This window comes from Rhineura floridana, chromosome 13, assembly GCF_030035675.1.
Source record: "Rhineura floridana isolate rRhiFlo1 chromosome 13, rRhiFlo1.hap2, whole genome shotgun sequence".
Taxonomy (NCBI): Eukaryota; Metazoa; Chordata; class Lepidosauria; order Squamata; family Rhineuridae; genus Rhineura; species Rhineura floridana.
Window position 1 is genome coordinate 38177063 of NC_084492.1, and position 11351 is coordinate 38188413.

Genomic DNA, 11351 nt, shown 5'->3' on the forward strand with positions numbered 1-11351 from the left:
GCTCTCTGGGCGGTCTACAGTACCTACCTATATGTGTGTGTATAAATATATACATATACTCAAAAATATTATAGAAACGCATCTACAGTGCTTTTCACTTTTGGTAAAAAAAATAATAATGAGCTGCAGCAAAAAATGCGGTGACGGTATTCTGCACCAGTGAGTGCAGTCACAAAAAAACCATTGTATATTGATAGAGAGAGAGAGAGAGTTTGTGTGTGTGTGTGTGTGTGTGTGTGTGTGTGTGTGTGAGAGAGAGAGAGAGAGAGAGAGAGAGAGAGAGAGAGAGAGAGAGGGAGAAAACAGGCATTCCTAGCTGGATGAATGGCCCCTTGCCATGTGTGTCTACTTTGCATTGTTTTTAAATTTACCTACGTGTTATTTTCTGTGGTGTTTTTAACTGGTTTTAGCTGTTTTTATTGTATCGTGTCCAGAAGGCGATATTAACATATAATATAATACATTTATATTTTTCTTTTGTTTATTATTATTTAAAATATAACAAAACAACCAAAAGAATGGGGTACAAAAACAGGAAACTAAAAATATCCACAGAACCCATGTTCCTTTGTAAAAGGAGGGCATATGTACCTCGCCTTGAGACGTGCAAGTGGAAGGAGATACTAATACATAATATAATATATTTATTATATACATGCATCTCTCCCAACACCCTGAGCTGTGAGTAAAAGGAGGACCGGCCCTGATGAGCTTTCTCTCCCTCCTCCCTGGCCCCAAATTGTGATTTACCCCCCAGGATGTTCAGCCTGAATACCGTGGCCCAGCTGTGGTACTTTGTGAAATGCATCTACTTCGCTCTGTCGGCCTATCAGATCCGCTGTGGTTACCCCACTCGCATCCTGGGGAACTTCCTCACCAAGAAGTACAACCACCTCAACCTCTTCCTTTTCCAAGGGTAATGCCACGTTCCAAGGAAGTTCACGAGTGCGGGCAGCGGGAGTCTGAGCCAGGTGTAAGGGGGTGGTGGAAGGCAATGGGGGAGAGCAGGCCCTCTGCTTCAAAATTCAGTTTGATCAGAGTTTGCTTATCACTGGAGGGAGAGGGGAGTGAAACATTTCTGTTTGTGAAGAATATGTGCATGTCTGTTATGTTCTAATACCCAAATTCAGCACAAAGAAAAAGCAGGTTTGCAGCTGAGACAATCTGCATTGTGGCATACACACACATTCAGTTGTCTTGATTGGGAATATGAATGCTGAGAAGTTTGCAAGTAACTCTGAGCCCTTCTGACTGGTCTCTGTGGAATGACTGGGTTTATTGACACTCCCACCCTTGATGGCCCAGGCTAAACAAACACTCAGAGGGGGTTGAAGTTGAATTGTGAGATGGGGGAACACACTTCCTATCCTGTGCAAGTGACAGAGAGACAGACAGATAGGCAGACCCATCCTGTATAGCACCCCTTTAGGGTGGCACAATGCCTCTTAATGCTAGTTGTTGTGCTCATGTCCTGTTTGGGGGGCTCCCTGTTGGGGCATCTGGTTGGCCGTCATGAGAACAGGATGCTGAGGCAGATGGGCCCCCTTTGGCCTGAGCCAGCAGGAGTCTTCTTATGTTGCCTGCAAGCATTCCTGTCCAGATTGCTATGTCCGTTTTTACTTTGCATGCACCCCCACGTGTGCTTCTTCAGGATGCCATGGAAGTGGGGTAGTCAGGATCAGAATATTGGCAGCTGCCATAAGCAGCTGAGGGCAGGAGGCAGCCGCCACAAGTTCTAGAGGTTGGAGATGCTGCCTGTTGGGGACCACAGTGCACACCTTTCTCCTCTGACAGGTTCCGCCTGGTGCCTTTCTTGGTGGAGCTGCGGGCCGTCATGGATTGGGTCTGGACCGACACCACCCTCTCTCTCTCCAACTGGATGTGTGTGGAAGACATCTATGCCAACATCTTCATCATCAAGTGCAGCCGTGAGACAGAGAAGGTGGGCTGGCATAGAGCAGGGTGGGCTGGCGGCTTCCCATCGCTGTCCTAGAGCAGGGGTCTTGGAGGACCATTTAATGATTCTCCTGTCTCTTCTAGCAATTGTAATTACACTGTGCTAGATGCTGTGTGATTTTAATTGTGTTTCTGTTGCTTCTTCCATTTCTTACATTGTATTTTATTGTAGTGCAAATTTGCATTCCATAGAATTCAAATTGTAATGCAGTAAAATACAGTATAAGAAATACAAGGGCCAATAAAGATACAGTTAAAAAGCAATATGAATATTTAATACAGACACGCCGTGGACCATCTGAACGAAGATCACAGACCACCGGTAGTCTGTGGACCAGTTTGGGAACCTCTCTCCTAGAGTGTGAAAATAAGAACAGCCAGGGTGGGGGAATGATGAATGATAAGAAAGGAGGAACTCAGTATAAGCTGTAACTTCTCCCATTGGCTAGGATACAGCTGGCAGACTCATGTGCATGGTCCCCATACCTATCTTGTGCCAACCTTTCCCTGCAGAAATACCCACAACCCAAGGGACAGAAGAAGAAGAAGATTGTCAAGTACGGCATGGGGGGCCTCATCATCCTCTTCCTCATCTGCATCATCTGGTTCCCGCTGCTGTTCATGTCACTTGTGCGCTCCGTGGTGGGCGTGGTCAACCACCCCATTGATGTCACTGTCACCCTCAAATTGGGAGGTTACGAGGTAGGAAGAGGGCAGGGTGGGCTGGATCCACTGGGTTTCTGTCTTCCCTGTTAAGGAGGGAGATTCTGCCTCTCAGTGAAGCAATGGTGCTACCTGCCATCAGCTGTAGAAATAGCTGCACATCGCTATCACATTCATTGGAGACAAGTGCCAGCCAGTGCTATCAAAAACACTTGATGGGAATCACACTGATTTTGGGTGGATGATGATGATGATGATAATAATAATAGTAAGAATAATACTGCCCACCATATGCAGGAAGGATTTTTGTCTCCCAGATCAAAAGAACCAGGTCGCCTTTTACCTTACCCTGTAGAGCTTGGGCTGATGGAAATTGTACTCCAAAAGATCAGCAGGGCCTCCTGTTGAGAGAGGCTGCTGCAGAGTGTATGACTTAGTTGCCTTGCCTGGAATGGTGTGCTTATTCTAGTCTGCGTTGCAACAGTCTGTCTTCCTTTCTACTCATTAGCAGATCCATCATCTGGATGGCATAAAATTTGATCTTTCACAAGGCTGGTGATCCTCTAGGTGGGCAAGGGATGGCCTCCAACCCACTTACTGTGCCAGTAATGCCTTGCAATTTAGGGCACAAAATGTCCTGCCAGAAACCACTGAAGGCACACCCTAGAAGTGTGGGACCAGAATCGCTACCAACACTTCTGCATTCTCTCTGTCTCTCTCTCTGTCTCTCTCTCTCTCTCTGTATGTGTGTGTATGTAAATGGGCTCAAGTTACAGGAAGCCAGATTTTGGCAGAACATCAGGAGAAACTACCTAACTGTTAGAGTGGTATGACAGTGGAACCAATTCCCTATGGAGGTGATGGGCTCTCCAACACTGGAGGCATCCAAGAGGCAGCTGGACATCCACCTGTCAGGGATGCTTTAATTTGGATTCCTGCACTGAGCAGGGGGTTGGACTTGATGGCCTTGTAGGTCCCTTCCCACTCTACTGTTCTATGATTCTACTTCTGGTGTCATAGGTAGCGTGCCTCTGAATATCAGTGGCTGAAGAGCAAAGGTGGGATAAGAAGGGCTATTGCACTCATGCCCTGCTTGTGGGCTTTCCAGAAGTGTCTGATTGGCTGCTGTGGGAAAGAGAATGCTGAACTAAAAAAGTCTGATCTAGCAGGTCTGTTCTTATGTTTTTGCGATGTGCCACTGATGGCAACAAGTTCTTGATCCCCTCCCTCTCTGCTCTTTCTTTCCCAGCCTCTCTTCACCATGAGTGCCCAGCAGCAGTCAATCCAAGACTTCACCCCCAAGGATTATGACGCACTGACAGAAAAGTTTGAACGGCAGCCAGTGAGTTTCCTGAGGAAACTGCGGGTGGGAAGAAGGGGTGTGTGTGTGTTCTGTGCCTTCAAGTCGATCACGACTTATGGTGACCCTATGAATCAGTGACCTTCAATAGCATCTGTCATGAACCACCGTTCAGATCTTGTAAGCTCAGGTCTGCGGCTTCCTTTATGGAATGGGAAGGAGGGCGCCCCTCTATATAGAATTGTGGCCATTGCAATAGTAGACTGCCATCAACCTCCTTTTTCATGCCGGTACTGTGCAAGGGAACGAGGCAGTTGTGGGTTCGATTAGATGGGAGGGCAAGTGCTGTGGCATGCCCCACTGATGCTGCCTGCTGACGCTCCCCAGGTGGCCATGCAGTTCATCACTCTTTACGGTTACGAGGATATAGTGACGGCGCGCATCGAGGGCAGTTCAGGCTCGCTGTGGAGCATCAGCCCGCCCAGCCGAGAGCAGCTGCAGCGGGAGCTGCATAATAGCTCCTCCGCTATCTCTCTGCGCTTCACATGGAACTTCCAGAGGTATATTGTGGTGGGTTGCCAGGGCATGGGATGGGAAAGGGCTTCCTGGCTCAGGTCAGTGACTCGTGCAACACACATAGCTGTGTGTCATCCTTTACCGTGGTGGGTAATCATATACCGCTCCCCAGGCTACACCCCTGACCAGCCCTGCTCTGCACCCTGTGGGAAATCTTCTACATGGTTGGAATATATACAAAGATGAGTTGCATCCATTGCTGTGCCCACTTTTGCATGGCTCATGGCCTCTGGAAGGTTGTCCCTAGGGGAATATGGCCCTTGGACTGAAGAGGGTTATCCAGTGTTGGTCTAGACACTTTAAGCCTCACCCGTTTACTTCTTGGTTTGTTCTAAACACCTACGCCTGTGAAAGACTGCTGTGTGAGCTTAGAAGCTTGTTTCCAGCATCTCATTTCTGCATTTAAATTTTCTTTTGCCTGCCCAGTTCCTGAAAGACTCAGCATGGGTTAAAACAGAGGTGTCCAACAGTTTTTTCATACTTGCCAAAATTGTAGTGAATGTATTAACATTTTTGCCACATGACAGAAAAAAATTGACTGTTTTTTTGGAAGCAGAAAAATACACAATCTTTTCATTAAGTATTTCAGGGAAATTGGGCATAAAATCAGTTAGACTACGTCTCAGCTCCAAATTTTCGTTCAATATCTGCTACCTGTATTTTGATTTCACCATTTTTATACATGAAAAGTTGATTTGCAGAACCACGCTGAACAAAAAATTGAAAACAATTTTGGAATAACTATTTAGTACAGTACTGCAAACTCATTTCGATTTAAAATACGAGTCCACATCATAACAACTGAATGATCTTTCAAATGCTGAGCCCTTTGCAGTAAAATCACATCCGTCTTGAAACCGTGCCTCTCCGAAGCCTAGCAAGCTCTTGAGATAGTTGGGAATTGTAGATGCCAAAGTGAAATGGCTCTTGCATTTTGCACTGTATAGGACTCGAGGATGAATCTGTGATTGTTAAAGGCAGAGGGGAGACACTTTTTTGAACTAGTATATGTGATAAAAGAATTTTTATTACACTTTTTTTTAAGTGGTAGATGTAAAGCTCTAATAGCTCTTTTGCCACATGTAGTGAGTGGCGACTGTGTTGGACACCAGGAGGGTTAAGACCATCATAGACATAACAGGCGACAAAAGGATTTGACGCATTAACTTAACTAGGTTTTTTTATTTTTTTCTGGTTCTGTTGGACTTGGACAGTTGTTATTGTCTTCCCAATCACTCACTCCTCTCTTCTTCTCCCCTCCCCTTCAGGGACCTTGGCAAGGGAGGCACAGTGGAATACACCTCTGAAAAGCACACGATGCATCTGGATCAAAACAGCACCGTGCGCAGCGATTTGGCAGGACTGCTGCAGGGTACCCACAATGCCCCTGTGTGAGTTTGAGGGGGTTGAGATCTCCCCAGCACAACAAACACAAACTTGCCGCTCCAAGGAGTTTAGTGCCAGAAAGGAGGCTATCTCTTCCCCTACCCACCCCGCAAAAAACGCTCAGTGGATAGAAGCTGGCCCTCCCTCCGCAGTGAAGAGAAAACAACAAGTGGCCAAGGGTTCCCCAGTGGAGCCTTGGCACGACTTAGGAGCAAAGTCTGTGGACACATCCACGCTATACAGCTGAAGCGCATGGGTTGCTGTAAAGAATCCTGGGAAATGTAATTTGTTAAGGGTGTTGGGAATTGTAACTCTGCGAAGGGTAAACTACAGTTCCCAGGATTCTTTGGGGGGACACCATGACTGTTACAGCGGTATGAATGTGCTTTCAGTGTATTGTGTGGATATGACCTTACACTGCATGGCCTAGGGGTGGCATGGCAGTCTGTTTCCAGAGGGATGGTCCAAACGGATCAGACGTGAGTTCAGGAGACTAGAAAGCTGTGTGAGCGTGGCAGGCGTAAGTGGCACAATAATGCTACATGGGACCAGGGAGGGTAGCTCAGTGAGTAGAGCACCTGCTTTGCATGCAGAGGGTCCCAGGTTTGATCCCTGGCACTTCCTGTCTTAAGGGGTCAGTTAGCAGATGATGGGGAAGGCCCTTCTCTGAGAGCCTCTTGTCATTCAGAGTGGATGATGCTGGACTAAGATTGGCAAATAGTCTGACCTGGTATAAATCAGTTCCAAGAGTGTAAACTGGAGGCAGAGCGGGAATATGAGAGTTGACTAACAAGAGGCTGGTAATCCTGGGATGGGAAATGGGATCTGGCTAGTGAGCCAGATCCTGAGCTGCCCCACCTGCGGGCTGCTTCGACAAGTGGGTGAGCCATCCACCTGTCAATCATCTGACATTACCATGATGCCAGGTGACTTAGAAACAAATTGGGAATGCGCTCCTCATTCTTTCCTTTATTCCTTTGCAGATGTGTCTCCAAAGGAAGATCCCTGTTACAAGCAGGGCTTTAAGTTAGCTCAGAATTTTTATTGCCCACTGAATACAAGTGCTGCTACAAGCATTCAGTGCCAAATTTAAGAGGCACCGAATGTGAGGCCCACTTGCACAGGAGAGATTGGGAGTGTATTACATCACTTCTGATTATTTTTTTTGCAGCCACGGTGTAGTGTCAAGGCAGGTGGCTCTGCCTTGCAAGCCAAATTAGGACCCTCAGAGCAGGCCTAAATTGCCCCATTGGCAGGAGGATCCCAATGCCTGCTATAAGCCCTCGTTGTGACCAACATGACAGCCCCATCCATTCTGAGCAGGTGTTTAGTTCAATTGTGTCTCAAGGAGAGAGTTTCTTAGCAGATGCATCTGACACCATTGGGATGGGGATTCTGAATGTGGCAGAGAGTATGGGCATGTGCACTCTTCAACAGCCTCCTCTGAACCTTCCTCTTCTTTTTTGTTGTTCCAGGAGAGTTCCCCATCTCTTTCCCCCCTACATCCGTGCACCCAATGGCCCCGAGGCCAACCCTGTTGAGCAACTGCTACCAGGTGAGGCTGGGAGTTGTCGTTCAACAATGCCTTGGTTCTTCCATTTTTCTGTTTCCTTAGCCTCCCTCAATAATAGAATTGTACTGTGGGTCTCTGTTACTTGCTGCTCTGGGCTCCTTTTGTGAGGAAGGGTAGGATATCCATTTAATAGATAATATGCTAGCTGCCCATCTACAACTGAGCCAGGCTCATGGACCTTGTATTAACTTACAAAGCCTGAACAGCTTAAGTCCAGGGTATCGTAGGGACTGCCTGAACCCTTACATCCCAGCTTGATCACTGAGTTCATCTGTAGGAGCATTGGTGGCCATCCCCCGAAGTGGTGAGACTTATTTGACATCAACACAAAACGGAGCCTTAACTGTTGTTGCCTCAGCTGGTGGAATGTTCTTCCAATACAGATTCAGCAGGAACGTTTCTCCATTGACCTTTAAGCATTTGCTGCAAACTTATGTAGAATAATATTTTCTATAATCATCAGCTGGTCATCTCTTTTAGTTTTTGCATGGTTTTATTGTATTATGATTGTTGTAAACCACTTTTTTTAAATGAAATTGCTATCCATCTACCTACCTACCTATCTATCTGTTAATCTAATCTAATCTAATCTAGCCTTTCGACTGTGGGCTTTTGTCAAAGTCCAGGTTAGAAGGAGCAAGGCCCACTTCCTGTTGGGCATTCAGTCAGATGATCAGGGAAACAGAATGCTCACATCTGAATACAGATTAGTGATACAGAATTGTTATGATGTGGGGCAGAAAAAAATTCATTTTTATCATAGAATCATAGAACAGTAGGAAGGGGCCTATAAAGCCATCAAGTCCAACCCCCTGCTCAGCCCTGGAATCCAGATTGATGCATACCCAACAGGTGGCTGTCCAGCTGCCTCTTGAATCCTTCTAGTGTTGGAGAGCCCACCGCCTCCCTAGGTAATTGATTCCATAGCCATACCGCTGTTTTCGATTAATGGCATGGATATTGTGTTTTCCTATAATTCCAGATATAATTCCACATTTATTACTCTTTTGCCCAGAATTTCCTCCCATTTTTGAACATAATCTGGCCCTCTGTTTTTCTCAAAAATGCATTATAATTTCATGTATTTGGAATATAATTTTTGGGCTTACATTCACATCAGTGGCAAGATATACCATCTTTACCAGCTTCCCACCTTCAAAATGAAAGCTTTGTGTATTTCAAAATGGCACCAGCCAAGCTCAAATCCAGCACATCATAGTACAGAAGACACACTCAGGTCACAGCCTATCTATGACCTAGCTACCACCCATTTCTGTGCTGACATCTCTGGCAAATACACAAAATAGGAATTCATCCCCTTCAACATCAGTCAACCAATATTATTATTATTTATTAGATTTATATCCCACCCTTCCTCCCAGTAGGAGCCCAGGGTGGCAAAGAGATCAAATAGCAAAGAGATCTTTTCATAAAATATTAGCAACACCACATTGATAAAGGTGCTAATCAAATGGAGAAGTTTCAAAGACTTTGGGGAAATGTTCAGTTCAAACACTTCCAGGAAGCCCCCATCACTGATTTTAACTAAGCTTCAGTGGGGAAAAGGCCCTGTGATAATATCTGTTATTACAACACACGAGCCGGTCATTCAGAGTTTCTCGTCTTCCCTCCCTGTATACTGTGGCAGATGAGGAGGACAGCTACTTGGATGTAGAAGTGCAGCTAAAGCGGCAACGGGTGGGGCCTGGAAACGATGGCACCAGCTTCCTTGAGTGGTGGATGATTCGGCTGGCCGACTGCAAAGGACTGGATTGCAACTTTCTTCCCATGGTCATTTTCAGCGACAAAGTCAGCCCTCCCAGCCTAGGCTTCCTGGCAGGATACGGGTGAGTAAAGTCAGAGCCACTCACGATCTTTAGCTGGCCCTTTACACCCAGGACACATGAGCAAGGATTTGAACTCACAGACTCTGGACTCCCAGCCAGGCTCTCCTCCCCACTGTGCTATAAACACTACCTTAAAATGCCTGCTGGAATGGGAAAGTATTTGTCATGCTCTTGAAGTTTAGCAAGGAGGGTGCCTATCTAATCTCAACTGGGAGGGTATTCCACAGGCTTGGTCCCACATAAATGCATAGCCTCTAGTTGTTACAAGCCATGCGTCTGAGCTATGGAGGACCACCAACAGAAACTGCCCCAAAGATCTCAGTGATCCAGCTGGGTTCTAACAGTTCTTAACTACAGTAGGGCCCTACTTTATGGCGCTTCGCTAATGCGGTGGTCTCAATTAGACTAAAGCCCCACTCATATGGCTCTTGTTCTGCTTTTACAGCGGTTTTCAGGCGTCGCGTACCATTCTATTCAATGAGTTCCGCTTTATGGCGGGGGTCCAGAACGTAACCGGCCGTATGAGTGGGACCCTACTGTACAATTCTGATCAGCTGATGGGATTTGGGGAAGGCCAGTCCAGTCCATTTGGCTGCAGGTGTAGGCCAATTTTTCCTCAGTGGTAAATTAGTTCTTTTCCACCTGCTCCCTTTTCCCCATTGCATGGGCAAACAACCATTTTTTATCTGCATTAGTTAGTGAGCAGAAGCCACAGGGTGTGTAATTAACAAGGTGTACAGAGGTGCATTCTTGGCACCTGCAAATCAGAACCGCTGGAGTGTGGTTTATGCCCAGCTGCAGCTGTCTTGGAGTGTTGGCTGACCCCTCTCCTCTTCTTCCTACCCAGGATCATGGGGCTCTACGTCTCCATCGTGCTGGTGATTGGCAAGTTTGTGCGTGGCTTCTTCAGCGAGATCTCTCATTCCATCATGTTTGAGGAGCTGCCTTGCGTCGACCGCATCCTTAAACTGTGCCATGACATCTTCCTAGTCCGCGAGACGGGGGAGCTGGAGCTGGAGGAGGAGCTGTACGCCAAGCTCATCTTCCTCTACCGCTCGCCGGAGACCATGATCAAGTGGACACGCGAGAAGGAGTGACAAAGAGGAGCCGCTGCCACTGGAACAGAACAACTCCCAACCAACGAGAACGGCGTTAAGAAACGCCACCTTCTCTATGTAAGGGGGCAAATGGAGGGCCTAAGACGGACCAGGAGAGGATGAGATGCTCCTCCTCTTCCTTTTGCTGGACCCAGAAACTGCCTCTCTGCCTCCCCAGTCCCAGCTTAGAGCTCTGTGAGTGGGGCAGCCTCTGAGCCATACCTGCTGCCCCACTGCCTGCAGGGAGGGGGGGAAACGCTGTCACTTTTTGCAACAGATTTTCCCTTTTAAAACAGTTCTGACAACGGTGGGATGGTAAGCACTTGCCTCAACCTCCTGCACTCTCTGAAGCGCCTTCCCCACCTCGGATATTCACAGCAGCGCAAGGGATGAGGGGGCTGTGGAAGCCGTTTTGCAAAGCAGGAGGTCCACAGATCATTCACTGATGGACTTGTGAGGTGTATCCTGTTAAAAAGCCCACCGTGTGTGCACAGCAATAACCTATTTGCACCCCCCCCCCCAAAAAAATCTGGGGTTACAGAGCTTTTCTCTCCTCATTTGTTCTGCTGCCCAAACACACGTCCAGTCACTGTATCCTTTCCCCTTACGCACACACAACCCCACATCTGAGTGCCATAGTCTAGGCATCACTACATGCCAACCCCAGCTGCTGGGAACAAGGGGTGGCTCGACTTTATGAAGCCTTTTTTTTAAAAGGAGGTGGTTTTATTTATACAGATCTATATAATAAAAAATTTAAAAATAAAAAGCTGTGATTATGAACAATAATGGAACATACTGAATGGATGACCAAGGGTGAAATTAGAGGGAGGCAGGAGAGAGGTAGAATCATAATCATAGAGTAGTAGAGTTGGAAGGGGCCTATAAGACCATCAAGTCCAACCCCCTGCCTCAATGCAGGAATCCAAATCAAAGCATTCCCGACAGATGGC

General features: G+C 46.9%; 1 protein-coding gene across 8 annotated transcripts in view; it reads left to right on the plus strand.

Moving 5' to 3' along the window:
• Positions 1-11187, plus strand: part of PIEZO1 (piezo type mechanosensitive ion channel component 1 (Er blood group)) — a 147783-nt gene extending 136596 nt beyond the window's left edge. For all 8 annotated transcript variants that reach the window (XM_061594542.1, XM_061594544.1, XM_061594546.1 and 5 more), the window contains 9 exons: positions 758-916; positions 1795-1942; positions 2470-2658; positions 3869-3961; positions 4307-4479; positions 5764-5886; positions 7357-7436; positions 9103-9301; positions 10149-11187. In XM_061594542.1, coding sequence (XP_061450526.1) covers positions 758-916; positions 1795-1942; positions 2470-2658; positions 3869-3961; positions 4307-4479; positions 5764-5886; positions 7357-7436; positions 9103-9301; positions 10149-10398 — 1414 coding nt within the window. In that variant the 3' untranslated portion in view covers positions 10399-11187. The remainder of the gene's footprint in view (positions 1-757; positions 917-1794; positions 1943-2469; positions 2659-3868; positions 3962-4306; positions 4480-5763; positions 5887-7356; positions 7437-9102; positions 9302-10148) is intronic.
• The last annotated feature ends 164 nt before the right edge of the window (positions 11188-11351 follow it).